The following is a 22149-nucleotide window of genomic DNA, read 5'->3' as shown; positions in this document are numbered from 1 at the left end:
CCTCTGACCTGAGGAACAGTCCATGGTACCATATGTGGGGCACATTCCAAAAAAAGTCTGGTGTGTGGTTTATGCTGCCTCAAAATATGACCAACACATGTTGAGCGACTCTCCAGGAGACAAAATGAAACTAGGTTTGAGGGAATCAATATGGTCAGCTCTGCCTCACAACCCGCTCCAGATGGTATGTTTCTTTCATGCACGAGAAATAAACACAAGGGGATTTACTGAAATGTAAAAAATGTTCCATGGCTCAGTAGAGCTACAGTAACAAAGACACTCAGGAATGAGTTGACCTTCCAGATCAAACTGTTTGGGAAATTATTTTTTCAAATCTAATACAATTACAGACATCACAAACAGAATTGTTCCAATCAGGTATTTTTTTTAGTTTGTAATGTCCTCTGCCATGAGGAAGAACTCGAGAAGACAGGGTGTAAAAAGTCATGGCCTAATAATGAGGTCATGCCTGAGGACCTGGAAACCTACTACTTAGATATCTGATGTCAAAGATCACAGATCATTTTTACTCAGAGAGACAAGTGTTAGGTTTACAGATTACTAATGATGTATTTTTTTTAACTCTTGTTGGTCTTGTGTGATTGGCAGGGTCATGCTATGGGCCAGGGTTACCATGACATTTTAAACAAAGTCTTCCACCATGCACACCCAGACCTCCACATTCACATAAACACACACACATAGAACATGTTAAATCAGCCAATAATCAGCCTAAAGAGATCGGGTACGCATGCAGTTTCAACCCTATATCTCATTCTCTTTGATGGCACCATGAATAATATTCTTTGATGAATGAGCAGTAGGCACTGGATTTCCTGTTCTTTTGTCCCCATGCATTGTAGATCAAAACGTATCTAATCACAGACTCGCTGGGGGATGAGAAGGTTGTGAAACTACACAAGAGCCTACAGTGACTTGATTAGAAAAGTGCTTTCTTTAAAAAATACTAATTATACACACAAATTATATATATATATATATATATATATATATATATATATATATATATATATATATATATATATATATATACAGTACAGACCAAATGTTTGGACACACCTTCTCATTCAAAGAGTTTACTTTATTTTCATGACTATGAAAATTGTAGAGTCACACTGAAGGCATCAAGGGCTATTTGACCAAGAAGGAGAGTGATGGGGTGCTGCGCCAGATGACCTGGCCTCCACAGTCACCAGACCCGAACCCAATCGAGATGGTTTAGGGGTGAGCTGGACCACAGAGTGAAGGCAAAAGGGCCAACAAGTGCCAAGCATCTCTCGGGGAACTCCTTCAAGACTGTTGGAAGACCATTTCAGGTGACTACCTCTTAAAGCTCATCAAGAGAATGCCAAGAGTGTGCAAAGCAGTAATCAAAGCAAAAGGTGGCTACTTTGAAGAACCTAGAATATGACATTTTTCAGTTGTTTCACACTTATATGTATATACTTATATACTTATGTATATAATTCCATATATAATTCCACATGTGTTAATTCATAGTTTTGATGCCTTCAGTGTGAATCTACAATTTTCATAGTCATGAAAATAAAGAAAACTCTTTGAATGAGAAGGTGTGTCCAAACTTTTGGTCTGTACTGTATGTGTATATATATATATATATATATGTGTGCGTGTGTGTGTGTGTGTGTGTGTGTGTGTGTATAACTATCTTATATTTTTAAATAAGATAAACGGAATAAACATCTCAGATGTAATTGTTTATAGAACTGCTCCCAACGGAAAAGATGAAGTCAGTCTCCATGAAACAGTAATAAGATTGATATGATTTGAGTAATCAATTGCAATCAAGTGAGTATGGAGTAAGAGTAAAAAAAGTTCACACAGTATATAAGAACACACCAGCAGAGCAAGGTTCCCCGAATGAAACTCTAGAAATGGAAAGCCAGGGTAAGTTTATGAAAGGCACAGCACCGCCCCCTAATGCAGCACATTTGCCTGTTACACAAAAACCTGATATACTGTGGGTTAAAATAAAGCTTTAAATGTTCATTGTATTTTATTTGTTTATGCATTCTGAACGTATTAAAAGCCAATATCAGTATAGTACGCCTGAAGCCATTCACAAAAGCTGTTCTAACTGTACATTTTTAATAAACATCCCAGACTGAATGTAATGAATATTTGATTAGAAACATTAAAATCTGTCTGACATTTTATTAGATGCATTGAAAAAGTTTTCGAAAAATAGTTTTTAAAGTCGAAATATAAGTAGCTAATATTGGCATGTATTTGTAGGTATTTAAAGCCAAATTTACTCTCTATAAAAAGAAATCAGGGATTTTGAGATGTGTAAAGAATATGTATTATGATAATCCACTAGGGGGCGACTTAAGTTCATTACCCTGAAAAAACAAAAAGAACATTAAATAACACTATGAAACCATTTAAAATAAAACAAAATACATTTTTGCCTGACCAACTTTGTCATGCTGCGAAAGAGCAATGTTCAGTGTGAAAATATAATACATATTTCCATGTGACCAGCAACGATACTTTAATTGGTAGCATTCAAACAATGCTCAATGGCTAATAAACAAACAAAATAAAGAAATTCAAAAATGTAAAAAAATGGTTTGCCAGGAGGTCAGATTTACTCCAAATAATATATTTTACTTATATATGTAACCTGCAGGGTGAGCAAGCGGGCTTAGCGGTTTGTATGTTTGTTTCTTACCTCTGGGGCTGTGTATATGAATCTCCCTCTTCCCTGTGTGTGAAGATTAGGGAGTTTCCTCTGTCCTCTGGGTAATTTTTTCTAGTCAAAACACACTTGGCTAAAGAGCATATCAAAATTGTGTGTGTGGATGCGTTCGTGCGCGTGCGCGCGATTGGCACCCTGTCATGGGTGTGCCCTGCCTTGTGCCCTGTCTTTCTTGGGATTCCCAGTTTTCCCCGTGTAGGACATGTGGTATAGAGGGTAGATGGATGGGAAATCCCCCCAGTTTCCAACTGGAGTTCACATGCCAGTATGCACAGTTTGTGCTCATCTATAAAGAGTAACAAATCACCATTGTAGGAATGACGCGATCATTTTTACCCAGCAAGGTGCTTTGGTGGGGTCTAGACTGCATTAATAAAATGACCCAAAAGTGTGTAATGTGTCAAAAAGCGGAAATCAACGATGAATGTATATGTATATAAAATGTATAACTCTAAAGCTAATGGGTGTGTGTGTGTGTGTGTGTGTGTGTGTGAGTGAGAGAGAGAGAGAGAGAGAGAGAGAGAGAGACTGAGAGAGAGAGAGAGAGTTTGTGTGTGTGTGTGTGTGTGTGTGTGTGTGTTTGAAAGAAAGGGGCGGGGCTTAAGGAAAGCTGGTCGAGGAGGAGAGAAGTGCTCGGTGTGGGTGAGTGAGATTCCTGCTCGAGTTGGACTTTAATCCCTGCGATTTTTACCCGAACGGAGGACACACACGAGGCGCCGTCAGCATGGGCAGAGTGCAAGGAGCCACGAAATGCGTGAAATACCTGCTTTTCTTCTTCAACTTTATTTTCTGGGTAAGCATTTCGGTCCTTAAGCCCTTGGATCGGTATTAAGGGGAAATGAAAGCTTAGGCATGACAGGTGCATGTGCCATCACCTGCCCCGGGACTCTGTGTGCGCTTCACAGTGTAGCTCATATTAGATATTAAATACATTTCTGTTTATTTTCCACTCTCAGTATTAATATAAATATCAGGGACAGTATTCATGTCTAGCGTTGTTTATTTATTACATACAAACCGTTGTTTTGTGACAGGTAGGCCATTATACAGTCTATTTTTTGTTTATATGTATAGCAGTTTCAGACAGGACTGTTTTATTACTTCAGTAGCTGTGTGAATTACACTGGCAGTAAATTATTTTCAGCATTTGACTAATTTCTCTTCCTTTTACTGGAAAAATAAAAAGTAAAAGCACAAACACACACCTTATGGTGTTATTTCACTACTGGGGTGTTCGATGTGTTTCTGACTATAGTCCAGCACTGTATAGCTGCTGAAGTCCTGCTGCAGTCATCACAGCTTCCTCACATTACTGTTTCACCATTTCACAGAAACAACTGAACAATAATGATGAACAAACCATGTTTCTATGTATTTGCACAACCATTTCCTGAATTTAATGTGACTTTCAATTTATTGTGACATTTCCTCTTTAACTAAAGTGTAGTCCATCACAGTTAACCATTTCCCATCTTTTTAAAAAGATGACTGTACATGGCTGTGACACGGAGAACATTCACACGGGAAATTATAACTACAACACCAGGTCCAAAAATTGTAAATGGGAGAGGGCCATGTTTACCACCGTGTCGCCTCACATCATCTTTTAACAACAGTATAGTAGTCTGGGAGCCGAGGAGACCGGATGCTGGAGTTTTGGGAGAGGAACGTTGTCCCATTTGTGTCTGATACAGGATTCTTTGTTGTATTTTTTGTTTCTTGAAGCACCAAATGTCCATAGTTTTCAAAAGGAATTTAACATTTTGATTCATCTGACCAAAGAACAGCTTTCCACTTTGTTTCAGTTTATTTTATATGAACTTTGGCCCAAAAGAAGACATTTTTGGATCATGTTCACATATGGCTTCTCCTTTGCATGATGAACTTTTCACCTGCATTTGTAAATGGCACGGTTCACAATGATTTCTGGATTTGTTTCCGAGTCCATTTAGAATCATGCCTGTTTTAAATGCAGTGCTGAAGGCCTGAAGTTTAGGGCCATCCAGTACTGATTCTTGCCCTTGTCCCTCTCACAGAAAGATTTCTCCAAGTTCCTAGAAGTGTTTGATATTATTTCCTGTTGCGATTTTGCATTGAGGAAAATTATTAATTTGTAGATGTAGTTTTTCACTGGTGAAGCCCTGCCCATAGTTACATTTGAGAGATTCTGTCTCTATAAGAAATATTTTGTTATATCTAGTCATGTTACCTACTTGTTATCAAACTTAACCCAATTAGTTGCAAAAATGTTCCTCCAACTTTTTTATTTGAGACATGTTGCAACCATCAAATTGAAACGTAACAACAAAAATTTTCCTTAAAATGGTATTTTCCTCAGTTTAAACATTTGATATGTTCTATTGTGAATAACAACGCTTTTGCAATAGTGATTGTAGCTTAACATGTCACCAAAAAGAGTTCAACCATAACTGTGCATCATTGGACATAAATTAGATATTAAATAAAATTAATGAATTCGATAATAATCATGCTTTGTTATTCTTCATAAACAGATACATTTGCACTAATTTGATATTGGCAACATTTTCTGTGTTCTTTCTTATTTGTTATAAATATCTCAAGATTAGAAACCTTCAGGTCTGCCTTTTTGAAGTAAAAAGATAAAACCATTCAGGCCAGTGTTCTTAATATTTCTTCTGGTTTTGGATTCAAAAACAATTGTAAACCATCTTGTGGTGTAAATGAAAACTTTTTAATTATTAGCTAACAAACAAATCTAGTATCTGTATGACGCATTGTATAAGAGTAGGTGATTTACCCAATAACATCATGATGCAGCAAGTCACATGTAGTCAAGTAAAAAATAGCTTTTATTTTGCCTATGGCTGATGGAAACTTCATGCTTGGCTTCAGAGCGGTTTTACTGGAAACTTTGCATTAATGCATTTCCATTTAAATGTATCATAGCGGTCTTTTGGAACTTTTATCATTTAAGATAAATGGCCAACATGTTTATCTACATCTGTTCTTTGTAAAGTTATTGCCTTTATTGCCAGGGTTTGAATGTCGACTAGATTAAAGGTTATCTTTGCTGTTGTGTGCAATACATTATATGTGAATTCTGATTCTGATTCTGATCTAAACAAACCTTGTAAAGTTTTCTCCTGCTGTCTCTGGCATGATGATTTTATCATCAAACCAATAAAGTAGTCACATTATATTTGCTCAAGTGGTCAGTGTACAAATGCTGGAATGAGGGGTTTTGTAAGAGTGGTTGCTTATCTCTTTATTGATGTTCAAACAATAGACAGAATTAGCTTTGTCTCGAAATTTGTACGCTAGAGAAGTGAACTGTTGTCTTGGCCCCTTGGCATAATGGCATGGTGGGATTAGTGCCAGGGCTGGAGAGTTCGAACAGGAGTGACGACAGAGGCCTGTGAGACTGGCACGGGCTGCCTGTTGATGATTACAGTGGCAGGGTGACCTTAAATGAGAGGTTTCCCATTCACTCAGAATGCTAATCCTCAGTTGAAGAAACATTGATTCCCTTTGTATTTAGTAAGGAAGGGTCGAAAAGGTATTTTTGGTATATCCTGTGCTCCTAAAAGTTTCAGGCTTTTAATAAACCAGAATAATTTTGTGTCGAACCAAAGTCTAAAGCCTGATCCATTTCACAAAATCCAGAAAAACAAATATGATACTGGAGCCAGCCAACATTATAAAACAATGCCATCCTTTGCAGTTCCTACGTAGTAGTACTTAGGACAAAAACAACTGTGAGAGAAGTAAAAGGTTTGAATCTGAATTTTACCTGACAAGCTTTTGCTTCATCCGGCTCCTTTTCTGACATTTTCTTATATATAACGTTTTATGGTGTTATTTTCTTTGGTGTTGTAACACATTTGTTGTGTTTTGTATATTTTGTTTTATATTGTGCTTTGTTTGAAATAAAATAAGAAAATGAAATAAAAATAACTGCTTGTTATGCAGTATTAATACAGAAGAAATGGCATTGATTTTGTTTACATAAAATATGGCTAACCTTCTCTATTACAGAGTTCAGGGATAAATGAAAATAACTTTAAAAAGCCATTCACATTTACCCTGGATGTAGCATGTCTGAAAACTTGATAGAACAGCCATCATTTAGAGCCTAAATGTTTAGCAAAATTGTGAAACAAGTCAAATGAACAGTGAAATGAATAAAGGGGAAAAAAAAAAAACATTGCTTGCTTTAAAAGATCCCATCAGCTTGGAACCACAAGATAGTCAAGAAAATGTCTAGGTACAACGTGTAATGTCATTTATGTGACGATAAGACATCTCCTGGTTATTATTACTGTAATTTGCTGATACAAGACAACATTGTGTAAGTGAGTTTATGTTTGCTAAATAGATTTAGATATGGCTCATTGTGTTAACAAATGTCTGCCGTGACGCTGCCATCAATGGTACATGGTTCTCACGTGAAATTAATGTAGAGTTAGTTTGTTGGAAAACTGATCCTGATATTTGGATTCAGAGCAAGATATTTTAGGATCTTTAGTTTGTCACTAATAGAGGCATCATGTTGGAAGTTTACTTTAAGTTTTAAGTTTAGATTTTTACTTACTTTATTTTAATTATGCATATGTCCCATAGATAAATCTGTCAAAAGGAATATGATGATACAGTCTACAAACCGATAGTCATAATTATTTTCTCATTTTGTGTCTAGCTCTCCGGTTCAGTGGTGTTAGCTGTGGGACTGTGGCTTAGGTTTGATCCTAGTACAACTTCTTTACTGGAAAATGGAGCTCCCGAAACGTTCTTTTTTGGTGAGTAGCATAAAACTTTTACATTAAAACATTCTTTAATATAAATATATATATCTCTGAGACAAGCCAAAAGCAGTCAGATTTCACTTTCGAGTTGTCAGTTAATAACCTTGTTTGTCTCAAATGGCTATAAGAGCCATCATGTGGGTGCCAGCATTGTTATGGAAGAACAAGAAGCTCTTCTCCTCTCCTTTTCAGCCACTTTTATCCTCTGAGGAACATCTAAATGACAGAGCATTAAAATATGTTTCATTGCAGACTGTTATTAACTGGGACAGAACTACTGTGTGTATCACCTGAAGATGTCATTGATGCCAATGTTGTGTGCAATTTTTATACATTTATGAATGGTTGTGGTCTAGCTATATGATAATTACAGTTCGGTTTGGGGTTTTTCCATTACAATTGACAAGCTATGTATACTATCTATAGATTGTCTATACAATCCACAGAGTGTTCAGAAAAAGTCAGAAGCCAATGAGAGTACAAAGAAACACCATATCTGCCCTTTCAGCCAAAGTTAAAGGCGTTTTCATCTGTAAGGAAAAAATTATAAAAAGATATGCATGAAACTGTTTAATAAATACAAAATCATGGTCATGTAGTTTAACTTCCATTGGTTTCCACTTCTTTGGACACAAGTTTCTGAAAAGCTAAATGAGTATGAGGATGTTGTCTGATAGTTCATTAATTATCAAACAGGGAAAACTTCCATCCAGGGTGTTTTCCCTGTTTAATAATCACTAAACTATGTTCACTAAACATAGTTCACTTGTTTAAACAATTTCACACAAGGCTGAAAGTTATAGTGTAGAGAGTCTGCCTACTGGTATGTTTTGGAAACCCAAGCTGACACAGGGAAACTCCCATAGAGAAGATCACAAGCCCCAGTAAGGTCAACACCCTGAAATAAGATACCTTTCAAAGAAAATGTATTGTCAACAGGACTCGGGTATAATAATATCTATTGATATATTTGTGTTTTTCCACTGTTTTTTTTTCCTGCTATCAAACGAAAGATTAGATACAGTATACCTCGAAACGACTAATAAACCGTTACGTTATTGCAGAACTGCTACAGTGCTTTAAAGGGTGGTGGTGGTGGTGGTGGGGGGGGGCAATATTGGGCTTAGTCATGATGAATGAGACACTTAAGATATCTGGTATTTCTCAAGAAAATGGTTAAGGTTTTAGTTTAAATAACTGTTCAGGTTGTATAAGTGCATTTGAACTAGAACTAGTTCTCCAACTAGACCTCTGGCACTTTATGACCTTAAAAACGGAGAGGGGCTTGTGTGTACTGGCTGAGAGAGGCAAATGCCCTTTTGAATTCTGTAGAAATAAGGCTGAAATATCAAAATGGAAAGGCACAGATGTGTATCTGTAGGTAGAGGTTTACATGTTTAGAGGTTTTTAGGTTCGTTTTGGTTTGGCCTATGGGATTTTTGTGTTAACACTCATTATATTCGTTATTATTATTATTATTATTATTATTATTATTGTAGTTTTAATAGTTGCTGTTATATTATACAGAAAAAGAAGAGGAATAGTCAGTAGTGTGTGTGTGTGTGTGTGTGTGTGTGTGTGTGTGTGTGTGTGTGTGTGAGTGTGTGAGTGAGAGAGTGAGAGATATTTGTTTCAGTAACTATAAAAACACCCTGTTTCCTGTGTGCTAAAAGTGTGACAGTGGCACAGTAGGTAATATAGAGATTGGTGGTATTATTTCGTCCTCCTCCCAAAACATGCTAGTGAATGGATTTGCTATTTTTAATTTTGCCGATTTATTGCTTTGGCTTTATAAATGTGTGCTGTATCCCGTGCTGGGTTTATTCCCTCTTCAAAGCCAAGTCTTCACAGGAACAGCCCCAGATGCAGTATAACAAGCTACTGAAAATAATAAATGAAAAGTGCTACAACTTGGTGTCATTTTTGAAACATTATTATTTATTTAAAAGCAAACAGAACACTTTATATTTAAATATTTTGGAAATGCCGACCACAGAAACATCTTTTCGATCATTATTTCTGTTGTTCAAGTTTATTTCTTAAAAATAATGATTTTGTCAAAAAACAAATTTTCCATGACGCAAACTAAAATATCATTAAATGCTATATATATTTCATATATAGCTGTGCTAGTGCATAGCTAAGACATGTTTGCTAAGTGTTATATGATTAATAAGAGTTTTTTAGGTTTACTGTGCAAATTCCTGCAATTTAATTCCTTTTAAATCGGATAATAGTAGCTGCGCTTTGGCATACCGACTGTGGAAACTTTATAAATATTATTAGAAGGTGTACAAGTCAGTAGTTGTATTCTGCTGAGACCTGTAGCAAGCTCTTGATGATGCAACATTCCTCCCAGGTGGTTGTATTTCCATTATATCACCTTTGTTTTCTATGCAACTCATCATGTTATCGAAACATACAGAGGTGTAATTCCTACATTACTGAGACCCACTGATTTAAATCGTTTCTTAAGAAGTCTCAAAAGGTAATTCCTACAATATTAAATTTTTAAACATCATTATGAAAGAGCTCTCGCTGTGTGCAGTGCAAATCTGTTCATTTGAAATCCACAGACGTTTTCTTATAGACTAAAATGGTGCCTGCTTCTGTCCCTGTTTCAGTCAGGAAGTAAAGGGAGGAACTGAGGCCTGATGTTTTCAACTCCTACATTCACAGTGGACTAATTGTACTCCCTTCATTGTGTTAAAAAGGAAACAACAGCTCTGTGCCTCCCTAAATTTTACTTTAACAATGAAGTAAAGTGCGGAAAAAACTGTCTTTTTTATATACTTCTAGCTGGGGTTTTTCTGTCTTGATTTGCTGGAAAACCTAAAGCAGTGATGCTTTACGATTGTCCAGATTTATCTGACTTACTGTGAGAGCACCATTAAAAAAGCTTGTTTTTATTAAGGCAGTTACTGTCTACTACTACTGTGTGTTTTCATACTGCTTTAAAGTGATCACTTTTACTTTTAGATCGTGCTTATAATTATGCTTATTTCTTTGAAATGAACATTGTAGCAAGGGGCTGTAATTATAGAATCAATGCCATCCTAGCAACAATGTCTTTAAGTGTCCTCAAAGGAACTTCCACCAACACCACACACCTTCTTATAACCTGTGCTAGTAAGGGAACATTGTTGTTATGAAGCAGGATATGATCACTAAAGGCAAATGGGATATGGTGCAGTATGTGGGGTTAATTAGCAAGTGGTGGAACATCAATTAACTAATTTACCAATGGTGGAAACCTTGGTGTAACCATCACACAGGATTTGACTAGTCCTGTGTAAAGGCTAGTCAGCATCTGTTTAACCTTACACTTAAGAGACCTTCCAAGGTGATCAGGAACTTTTACACCTGCACCACTGAGAGCATACAGATGGGAAACATCACGGCCTGGTATGGAAACAGCTCAGGGCATGACAAACGAGCCCTGTAGATGGTGGTGCCATCAGCCGAGATGACCTCAGCCATTCCAACAGTGCACTGTTCGCTCTGTTCTTGACAGAATTTCTTTTTTTTACTTTCTTAAGGCCAACAATGAGAGAGGGTGAGGAGACTCTTCTTTCTGCAGGCGGTTTAGGCCTTCACCCAGGAGAACACCAATGACTAGAGACTAGAGTTAAACACGCACATCATCACTACCTCATACTGCCTCTTTGCACGCACAAACACTTCAAATTTTGTACAGCTGCACTTTATTTGGCATTCCGTTTTTTAACATTATCTTCCTACATCTCAAATGCTGATATAAATACTGTGTATGAGTGTGTTTGCTATTTTTGTTTTGGTTTTTTTTGCAATGGCGCATTCATAAAAAAAAAGGTTTCACTGTGTCATACTGCATATGGTTTGGAACAAGACAAAATTTGATTCGTAGTTTAAAATCCAGTAGCAAAATAAAGACACCAAGAAAGCTCATCAGATACATGGAACTGAAAGGCAAATTGATTAAAATGCTAAATGTAATTTTTCATCAATTAAGTTTGTCTGAAATGATCAATTTCAATTAGAAAGTGATACGTTTTGACCAATCTAATTGTGTTATAAAAAGTTGCTTTAGGTATGTTGGGAGCTGTTAGAGGAGAAAACAGCACCTGATGAATTGGTTAGGAAGCTAAGTCATAGGGGTTTGTGTTTAAGCACACTACAGGGAAGCTTGTGTTGACTTAGGTGAATGTGTTTTGTACATAAAGGCTGGTTTAAGCTGCTCTATCACTGATTGCCTTTAATTTTTTTCTTTTGTTTTGTGGATGCTTTACTGAGAACAGCCCTGTTTTACATACACCAGAAGCTTATAACTCAGTTTAAACCAGCAGACTCACTGCTGCTGCTATACTTCTGCACTTTATGGTCCTTGGTGCAACACTTTTATTTGTTCAGAGGGAAAGTACCTGATATTCAAACTGAAACTTAATCTGCATTTTGGTCTGCCACGCAAATGGTTTAAAAAAGCTTCTTTCCATTTTTACTGACCGCACCGCAAACACTAGTAGAATTACAGCTTTATATGATGTAACGTGTTATCGGAAAAGGTAGACAGGTGGCATTTGTTCCTCTTTTTGAGTTGTTCTAAATCAGACTGGGTTTTTTACAATAAGGACTAACCATGGAAAAAATGTAGAGTGTATTTTATGGAGGAATGGTTCCAAATCACAAAATATCGATACACTGTTACTAAAATTAGAGCTAGGTGATATGACCTTCACACAATAAAGTACATCTTGTGTTTCCCATTGATAAATGTACTTATGTTTTTCAAATGTGTTTGTTTTGCTTTTAAGCAGTCTGTGGACAGACCTAAGTATCATACAATACTGTGTGCCGTGAGACGAATCACTAAATAATATTTTTTGCCATTCCACCCACCCCCAGATAAAATAGACACTTTTTCTAGTATTAAGATGTCCTATTAGCTGTCCCTTTGCTGCCAACTTGTGGTGAGATTTTGAATTGCACAGATGCATGCATGGAAGTGAATTTGGATAATTTGCACATTTCTAAGCCTCCCTTGTTTTGCTTTTTTGTTTCCAGCTGTATATATTTTAGTTGGAGCAGGAGGAATCATTATGCTTGTGGGTTTCTTCGGGTGCTGTGGAGCAGTGAGGGAGTCACAGTGTCTTCTGGGATTGGTGGGTAGAGCCATACATCGCTCCACAAGCCTCACGCAGTCTAGAGTTGCTTTATAAATGTGTTTTTTTTATTTATTTATGTAAATAGAGGCCAAGAAGTACAATTATGTGTCCTTAGGCAGTTGGTAGTTTTCTCTTAATGTGTTACGTGGACCTGTGGTATAGAATGAACAACTTTTTTAAATATATGTGATGGCTGGCTTTATGTGTCTTTCATACTACTTAGTAGTTGGTTGCTGTTGTGTAATTAAAAAGAGTTAGCTAGTGGGTGAGAACTGGTAACTGGTCAAATTGGGTAACTAAACCAAAGCTAAATGTGATTCTCTTGTCTGTTTTCTAGTTTTTTTCCTGTTTACTGATCATTTTTGGTGCACAATTGGCTGCAGGAGTTTTTGGCCTCTTGAACAAAGATAAGGTAATTCAATCTCCGTTCCATTCTGCAGGGCAGTTGAATATAAATGCTGATGGTATCTAACAACAAACATGGATGCTCTGTCTTAAATATTTTTCAGATCGTTGAGGAGGTTAAAAACTTTTACAATGAAAAAGGCAATGACACAGTCACCAGCTTGTACCGTCAAATTGTATGTCTCCCATTTTATTCCTAAACTTCTATCATAGCTGCTTTACTTCAGGATGACTCACAGTCACTGTTTTTATCTTTTTTAGCTATGCTGTGGAGGCTCAGAGGAAAGTTCTGAAAAGACCTTGTGTTCTGATGGTAATACTAAGGTACAAAGTGTTTTCTGTAGGTTATTTGGTTTCCTTCTACCTTTCTAAACCACGTAAGAACGTGACCTGACAAAAGACAAATTGGCCCATTTAAACTAGCAGCTTGTTCATGGTCTCCACCTCACACCCAGGGCTTTGGGACAGGCTCCAGGTCCACCGTGAATCTTATCAGGATGACTCAGTTACTGAACATTTGTGAGCGAGTGTTAGGACTGATTGCCTTTTATGACCGAGTGGAATGCTTTAGGAAAATGGGACCAACATTTCATTGAGATCCTGTAAACAGATTTATGTAATAATTTCCTAAAGGTACATACAAACTCAACAAACTCAGCATACAAGACTAAAATTATGCAGATATCCATTCCTCATAGAAATAAATAGCATATAATGCAAAATTCCCAAGGACTCAATACTAGACTAAAGCAACAGAATCAACCCAATTATAGCACAGTTGCAACATCATCACCTATTGCGAAACGGAAAATTCTAAAAGCTAAATGTCAAATAGGTTTAAACAGACAATACATCATGACCAATTGCCTGAGCACAGTAAGTGATAGAACACAGAACTACACTAACGAAGTACAGACTCTGTCAACACTGACCAAATAACTGTAGAAAATAACAGGCACAGTGATGATAACGTGAAAAAACTGCATCTGAGCTGAGCTGTACTTCTACATAGAAACGGCCCTGCTCCACCCATAGAATTCATTTTTACTATTGTATTGTTCTTGTGTTTAGTGGTTTAATGTGTTCATTTCCTTTTTTTCTTTTGCTTCCATTCTTGTCTTCCTCTTATACATTCACATGTGCTGTAACACACAGTACCTAAAACAACGTTAGTTAGGATCCTATTACCACTTACAGGAGTGTTTATGAACACGAAAAGACATTTAGATAAAGTGTTGCTTTAATTATATTAGCTGTCCTTAACTCTTGATACGTCCAGCAGATGGCAGTAGTTGCTATGTTTAGACAGGTGATGAGCGCTGAAAAGCACTGAGGACAGGAGAAACACGTAGGGAGGTTAAAAGGAGCAGGAACAGATGGTGAGATGTTTCATGTGTCACTTGATCCTTTAAAGCCAGGGGAGGGCACAAAAGCCTCAGTTTTATGTGTATTAGCTGGAAAGACCTGTCACTTGGCTGCTCTTTTTAAGTCTTATGTTCATAATAGTGTTGTTGCACCATATTTAGGGCCTTACAAAGTAGAACAAATGTAATCCAAAATTTTATAAAATATTTTTTTTTGTTCCCCAGGATTGCATCAAAGCAATAGAGGATTTTTTCAATGAGAAACTCAGCATCATTGGATATGTGGGTGTTGGCATTGCAGGGATCATGGTATGTTCAGTATATGGACTGTCTGCATGTATAGTCTGGTATATTATGCGTGTTCTCATTCTAATGTATTTTTGTTTTGTGTACAGATCATTGGAATGATCTTCAGTATGATTCTATGCTGCGGTATTCGGAAAAACAGAGAAGTCATATAGCTGCTCACAGGCCACTGCCATAATTTCCTGTCCTGACCTCACTGAGCCAACACATTTACAGGCTTTGCATAGAGTAGTGTAAAGATATTGTTGCAGTTTTCTCATTTTTTTTGTTTCTTGTGTTTGTGCTGCATTGCCACTGCATTGATTCTGAGTGTAACTGAATTAACAATTGTATTATTTTGGGGACCAGTCACGATCGCAACCTGAATTTTACGACCAGTTTAAATATTATCATGCAAAGAAAGAATGCCTGGACAGCATTCTCTACTCTTCCTCCTACTGTGCATTACAGAAGAGGACTAAGTGTAAATAGTGTATGTAAAGAACAGATACTACTTGCTTTCTGTTGATGCCATGGATTTTTTTTAAGTGTGCAAATGTCCATCTTTACTGTAGTACTGTATTGTTTAGTTTAAGAATATAAGTAATGCTCTGGAAATGTTTTAGTGGTTTTGAAAGCAATTATTTCCAAATGAAGATAAATTGCTAAATCCTGATATGAAGATTTCAACAGCAGCACAGTATTGTGTGGTGTGGCATGAACATGTACCATTTACACTGACATTAAACACCCAACTTATTTGTGTCCTTTAAATGTCTCTTATAAACAGGGTCCCCAAACACCCATCAGTTGGTACCAGGCCAAGCAGAAGAAAAAAAAAATCAATTTATTTGACTAATATTTTTTTAATATGACAATTTCCACCTATGCCAATTTACAGCAATTGTGTTTTTTTTTTTTCTATGCATCAAGTATCCACTGATTCAGCATTGTAGTAATATATATAAAAAATAATAATAAAATTATATATATATATACACACACACACACACACACACACACACACACACATACAGTAATGTGCACATCATTTGCACATCACCTGTGCTTTTAATTATACTTACATTTAGCATGGCACATTTTTGTGATGATAAACTATATACTTTCTTTATATCATACATTTATTTCTATTATCTGCTTAGGTACCGCTTCATACTTCTACCATGATGGTAGGGCTTTAGCCTGATGCCAATCCCAACAAATAGTCAATGATTTCCATAGCATGCATTTTGTAGAAATGATCTAAAAGGCAATTTTGTAGCTACATGTTCAGGTTTATTTCGTTTTTTGCAAATAACAGTACAAAATGATATTGTAACACCTTATGATAGTCTTCAAAAACAGTTAAACACTGACTCATGATGATTCATAGCCTTGTTTAAGCTGACTGCAGTTTACATCAACATACCTAGCCATAAGGGCCATTGAAGTATTATGCATAAAACTTTATCTAGGACCTTCACAGTTCTGACATGATAAACAAATAAAATGTTTACTTAATAATGCAGTTACATATTCCATTCATTCAGTAATTGTTTTACTCAGAAGCAGCACTTCCACATTACTGGAATGAAACCAAACTATGGATATTCTCCTCTAGGAACCAAATGGAAGTGGTTTCTTTTACACCACATTATGGTAGATTATTACCATTTGAAATTGTCTGGTGCATATTAATAAGGAAACCACCAGTCTTGTAGAGGGAAAAAAAAAATCACACTAAAGGAATAATGGAAAGAGAATGTTTTGCTTTAGGTACAGTTATTCACTGTATCAGAAACAGTTAAAAATCTCAATAATGGTATGTGCCTTGTTTATAGACAATGGGTTTTCAACGGCACGTTTAGATTTAACTGGTCCACACAACTAGACATCCACTTAGGGGTGTCAATGGTTAGTGCCACAAAATCCTTTTGCCCACAATCTAAGAGTGAAAACTTAGGAATGGAAAAAAACCCAAACTGCTGTAACTACTATTTAAAACAATATGTTAAATAGTGGACTACATTAATACAATGACACAGTAAGTAATCCAGGAAAACACAAATAGATGACTGACTAGAGACACGGCACAAAAAGGAAGTAGTCATTTTGATACGTGCCTCCATAGTGACACAGTCCTCCCTCATTGAGGGGAAACACCTATAGATCCTTCTAGAAGGATGTAGAGCACCATCATGCATTCACACCTCTTGCAAAAGCTCTTTCCAAAAAGTGCAAAGACGTTTGTCACAGAAACACAAACTGTGTGCAAACCAGACAGGAAGTGCAGTAAGGCCGGAAACCAGATCAGGAAACAAACTATGACAAAAACTGCTGATCTGACTCCAGATCTGAGTATATTTATGCTTGTGTGTGTATCAGGTCCCCAGCATAGATTCAATGGAGGCTGTTCTGGAGATTTAGGGAGACAGGAGGTTAAATGGCCTTTGGCCAAGAATAAATTCACCAGCTCCAACGAAATACATAACTTGAGCAATGCCAAAAAGAGGTGCAATGACGAGCGCCCTGCAGCTCGCCCCCTTTAGGAAAGCAGATGGTCCTTCTTTTTTCATGATTTTGCTAAGAAAATTAGAGAGGGGGGAAAAAAAAGCAGATGCAAAAACAAGCACTAATTAGATATGACAAACACCATTCCTTTTCTGTTATCAAAAACTTTGAGACTACTTAGCTTTACATTTTAACTGGACAGCTTGTACATATTGGGCAAACTGGTTAAAACAACCCCATGCTAAAACCTTTTTCAAATAAAGTCTCAATTTTCTATTATATCTGAAATGAAAACTATTGTACTGCAATTAATTTAATTTAAGTCTCAGTATAATGGATGTGAAAAGTTCTACTTTCTGAATTAATCTGAGAATTGTCTGCTGATTTTGACCCAATACCAAACCAGTAACATCTTAATTAAATAAGAATTTCTTGGCAAACATTTAACTATCGGTGGTTTAAATAATTACCTCACACAGTCGAGAATTCCGTTGTACGTCTCCTCATTAGCACCTTTGTTCAAAGACTGAAGCCTTGTTTTTATCACTGAAACATGAGCAGGAAATGAGTGTGTGTAGAAACAGGAAACAATGGGGGAGGAACACAAAAATAAACCTCACTCACCATCACATGGGTTAACAGCCACTGCAGCAGTTGAACCAGCTGCACAGCCAGCCATGAACGACCAGTAGAATGGCACCACACCATCTTCAGAACGCTTACCCAAACGATTAAGGTTAGCAAAAAGAGGGAAGTAGACGATGGAGAAGGGCACATCTCTGGAAGCAAAGAGAACATCTAATTCACACCAATGTTCCATGAAGTGCTGAGAATTAGACAGATTCTGGAAACCAGGTAAATTCCACATCTGGTACACACATATGCTACGCTTACCTCATCAGTGTTGCCCCTAAGCCTTTGTATAGACCTTGAATGCCCTCTTTATGTAGAAGCTCTTTGGCAATCTGTGTTGCAGAGATGGTTTGGGCAGCAGAGCTTGGCACTACGTTATAAGAGCGGCTCAGCAAAGTGTTTGTTTGAATAAGCTTATTGGAATTCAGGATATACGGCATTCTCTGCTGAGCAGCTGCAAGGATTACAAGAACGTCAAATATACAGTTACATTTTGATACGCAAATATTTTCTATACACTAAAAATACAGCAATTAAAAGGTTCCACAGAGCTGACAAATCAGCTTGCAGTCTTAAATGGCATAAGCAAAGGGAATAAACTTGCCTAATCTTCCAGCGTCTTGTAGCTGAATTTTAAGCATCTCCATAGGAGTAGTAATGATTACTTGGGACATGCCTGCAGCACAACCTGCTAGCATCTCTTTAAACACTGACAGCCCCTTCCTGCAACACAGCAAATGTTTGTCAATACAATGTTCAAGATATGCAGTATGTATTCACTGTTCCCACAAATTTCATAAAGCACTGCATACCCATTCTTGGAAAGATGGTGACGAAAGAAGTCATTGGCTGCCAGCTTGATGGCCTTTTCAGGTGTGACAAGAGCAAGATTTACTGCAGCACCTAGAAGACAAAAACAGCAATTTAAGTCTATAGAACAGCAACAATTTTTCAAAAGCACCTATTCCCCACCACCATCAAACCACAAACAAAAACATGTATTAAAAAAAAAATATATATATATAAATATTAGTAAATGGCCAATAGGACATGAGCAAAGTTCAAAAGACTATGGAATGATCATAAAGAGGGATTTCAGATAATATAACTTAGAACAAAAACTGATTATTTTACAAGGTGGGGGAAACTATAATAATGGTGAAATTAGAAAACAAAAAAAGCAGGCATGTAAATGAAGGAGAAAGAAGAGTTAAGTAAAAGTCCCTCTGACTTAAAGAGCCTTAAGAGAGACAGTGGCTGGCAGTTAACGTATAGTAATACATATGGAACAGTTAGGAAAGCAAATGGTAAGGAATGTAGTTCTACAATACATGGTCAAGGGAGTTAGTAATAGTAGCAAAATAAAATTCAACAGAAATGTAATCTATGGAGAAAACACAGAGGAAAAAAATATTCAACAAAAACACATTGTGCCTAATTGTAATAGAGCAGAGTGGACAGAACCATGATAAATGATTTGCCTCCAGCGTGGCTGCGCCTTAATCGGCTAGCCTTCACTATCCCAGCGGGGACCCATGTCTGTAACATGAAAAAACACAGATGCAAACAAACAGCATTCCTCACATCAAGCGGCAACCCAATACAAAGATGGGCTGTTATGCTCAAAGTTCTGCTACCTCATTCCAGAACTACCAAGTAAACTCTTCCAATAGGCTTTGTGTGTCTAGCAGATGGCAATTAAGTGCAGCAAAATGATCTTGGTACTCAATTGTGCTTCATACATCACATAGACACAGGTATACTTTTCTATATAGAAATTACCAACTATGTGTAAGAGTTTCCTTGCTATTGAATAACATAAAACCAGTTAACTGGTTCTGTCATCAGGGACCAGAGACAAGTATCCACTCGCATAGCATATAAGCATAGACAATGTCAAATTAGAAGACGTTATAAGCTACTATTGCTCAAAGTCCAATGATTTGTTGTTAGCATGAACCACTTGAAACACTTAATATAAAATGAACCTTACCTCTGTACATGCCAAAGTACCCCTCTGATCGTACAGTTTTTGCTAGACAATCCATCCTAAAACAGAAAACCAAGTTAGACAAATGTAGTCAGCATTCCAAGACCATGTCAAAATATGGTCATGCTTACTTATACGCAAATGGTAACATGGCCCTAGGGTTTTAAACCCTATTCAAAAACCTTCCACACCTTAGAAGCTATAGACAAAAAAGCATGGAGTATACCTATATGTTACACATACCAAAATGAAATTAACCACTGATACTGGTGAGAAAGGCCACCTCAAGCTAAACTAGAGTCAAAGTCAACTCAGATGAAGGGCTCCCTGAATAGCACAGATACTGGAATAACAGGAATGACAAAGAAACAGGGTTGCTTACATGTTCCTGTAGACCTGTTGACCTTGTCTCTGGTTCTGGAGTCTTGTTTTAGCCAGGTCAATGGGGAACACACAAGTGACACCAACAAGACCAGCAATACCACCATTGATGAGCTTGGCTGGGAGGCTGATCAAGAAAAATAAAAGCAAATGAATTCATAACAGTAACACCAGACATAGTGGTGCTTGAAAGTCATGTCAAAAGACATGAAAAGCTAAAAATAAATGATTAAATTTCAAGCCAAATTAAAATATATGTTTTATACATACTTGATTTGCTGCTCAGACATGTTGAAGCTTCGGAAATGTGGATAATTAATGGAAGTGTTATTGAAATGTAATATGATGGACGATAGATACGTTGCGGATCTGAAAGTCGACAGAAATAGGACAATTGAGCATTAAAGCAGTATTATAAATACACACACACACACACACACACACACACACACACTCCCCGTGCAAATGTACACCGCCATCTTCATATTCATCAACTGACCATAAGTATTTTAAGCATAAGAGTTACAAGTCAACCAATTTTTCAAACTACAATCGAATTCAAGAAAAAGGTTAAGCTATTAACACCATTTATTTTTATTTATATATATATATATATATATATATATATATATATATCTATATATATATATATATATATATATATATATATATCTAACGTGCCGGTCCGCGAGCTTCGGTTCTATTTCTATAACATTTATTGTGTAATACATTGTGGCAGTAAGCTAGAAATAAAAGAACGCGACATTAAGATATGGGCCTGAATACAATCACGGTCCTGAAAGCTGTACGAAAAAACTCGGGGGGAAAAAAGGCGCAGTCTATTTGTTTAACAAAATATCTGTACTACACAAGAGCCCATGACCCCGGAAGACTGGCCTGGCCGACCGACTAACCTCACAGTCCCATGGGCGTTAGCATGCTAGCAGGACACATTGCCGGAATGCTACTACTAGCTGTCTAGGTCAAGTCATTTATGACTAAAAGATACTAAAAATCACTTAAAATTGGCCAAATGAACATTGAATTAAATTAACGTTGCAAAATATTTTTTAATATGCATGAAATGATCAATATAAACGACTCTCGTTTAACGTGGTAACTAAGTTATCCGATTTTAAACCAAACACAATTTTAACAAAAAGTGATCAGGAAAATCGTCTACTAAAATTTGCCACCTTTACGAGCAACACTTACCACTTTAATCGATTCGAAAACACCAAAAATGATTGGGAAATACTAAAAGGCGCGCTTCTGTACCGGTCCTCAAAACGGAATTTGAATGAATGAGTTGCTGGAAAATTCCACTGGCTTTTATAGTAGGCGGTGTCAACGTGCCTCGTGATCATTTCCTAACCAATCAGAATCATCTCCTTCACTCTGCGTCACAGGGCTGACCGCCTGAGCTCATGTGTGGTGTCAAATTACACATTTAATTAATTTATTCTTTTAAAAAGGATGTTTATTTTAATATCGGTGATGTATTAATGATTGGCATTTAAAACCGCAAAAATTTATAGTAGCACCGTATCATGTTTTTTGTAGAAGTCTTGTATTATAGTATTCTGGAAAATCTACCTATATTGTCAAAGTTGGGCGCGGTCCTATGTCTGGAAAAGGGAGAAAATATTACAAGCTTGATTTACCTTTTATACACAACTCAAAATAAAACATGCTTTACACACACACACACACACACACACACACACACACACACACACACACAAAATACCCTTATTAACCAAATCTCTAACTGTAAAAGAGTCATAGTTCTAGTCAAGTAATGATCTGCAGCACCAGACATCCAGAAATAGCACCTTCATCATAGTCACAATGTTATGTACACAGCTAGAACATTCTAGCAGCTCTAATAAAAGTCTTATATAAAAAGGTC

The 22149-nt window shown here is 36.8% G+C and overlaps 2 protein-coding genes across 2 annotated transcripts; one reads left to right on the top strand and one right to left on the bottom strand.

Annotated features, from left to right (window-relative positions):
* Nucleotides 1-3349: 3349 nt before the first annotated feature.
* On the top strand, nucleotides 3350-15496 carry tspan2a (tetraspanin 2a). Its single transcript, XM_046847529.1, has 8 exons — nucleotides 3350-3536; nucleotides 7422-7521; nucleotides 12568-12665; nucleotides 13006-13080; nucleotides 13178-13249; nucleotides 13335-13397; nucleotides 14663-14746; nucleotides 14833-15496. The coding sequence occupies exons 1-8, from the start codon at nucleotides 3468-3470 to the stop codon at nucleotides 14896-14898; spliced, it is 627 nt and encodes a 208-aa protein (XP_046703485.1). The 5' UTR covers nucleotides 3350-3467; the 3' UTR covers nucleotides 14899-15496.
* Nucleotides 15497-15996: 500 nt separating this feature from the next.
* Nucleotides 15997-21569, bottom strand: slc25a55a (solute carrier family 25 member 55a). Its single transcript, XM_046847517.1, has 10 exons — nucleotides 21453-21569; nucleotides 20508-20606; nucleotides 20239-20364; nucleotides 19860-19915; nucleotides 18679-18769; nucleotides 18471-18589; nucleotides 18128-18320; nucleotides 17858-18012; nucleotides 17704-17779; nucleotides 15997-17305 (listed from the first exon to the last, which is right to left on the bottom strand). The coding sequence occupies exons 2-10, from the start codon at nucleotides 20525-20527 to the stop codon at nucleotides 17146-17148; spliced, it is 996 nt and encodes a 331-aa protein (XP_046703473.1). The 5' UTR covers nucleotides 20528-20606; nucleotides 21453-21569; the 3' UTR covers nucleotides 15997-17145.
* Between the last annotated feature and the right edge of the window lie 580 nt (nucleotides 21570-22149).

This window comes from Silurus meridionalis, chromosome 1 (assembly GCF_014805685.1).
Source record: "Silurus meridionalis isolate SWU-2019-XX chromosome 1, ASM1480568v1, whole genome shotgun sequence".
Taxonomy (NCBI): Eukaryota; Metazoa; Chordata; class Actinopteri; order Siluriformes; family Siluridae; genus Silurus; species Silurus meridionalis.
The sequence above is the reverse complement of the archived record's forward strand: the minus strand, read 5'-3'. Positions and strand labels throughout refer to the sequence as shown.

Bases quoted from the DNA above. Each gene is read 5' to 3' on its own strand.
- tspan2a (XM_046847529.1), top strand. From the start codon at position 3,468: ATGGGCAGAGTGCAAGGAGCCACGAAATGCGTGAAATACCTGCTTTTC. The intron at 12,666-13,005 runs GTGGGTAGAGCC...TCTGTTTTCTAG, and splicing joins CACAGTGTCTTCTGGGATTG to TTTTTTTCCTGTTTACTGAT. The intron at 13,250-13,334 runs GTATGTCTCCCA...TATCTTTTTTAG, and splicing joins CCAGCTTGTACCGTCAAATT to CTATGCTGTGGAGGCTCAGA.
- slc25a55a (XM_046847517.1), bottom strand. From the start codon at position 20,527: ATGTCTGAGCAGCAAATCAA. The intron at 18,770-19,859 runs GTAAGGTTCATT...TTTGTCTTCTAG, and splicing joins GTACTTTGGCATGTACAGAG to GTGCTGCAGTAAATCTTGCT. The intron at 18,590-18,678 runs GTATGCAGTGCT...GCTGTGTTGCAG, and splicing joins CACCATCTTTCCAAGAATGG to GAAGGGGCTGTCAGTGTTTA.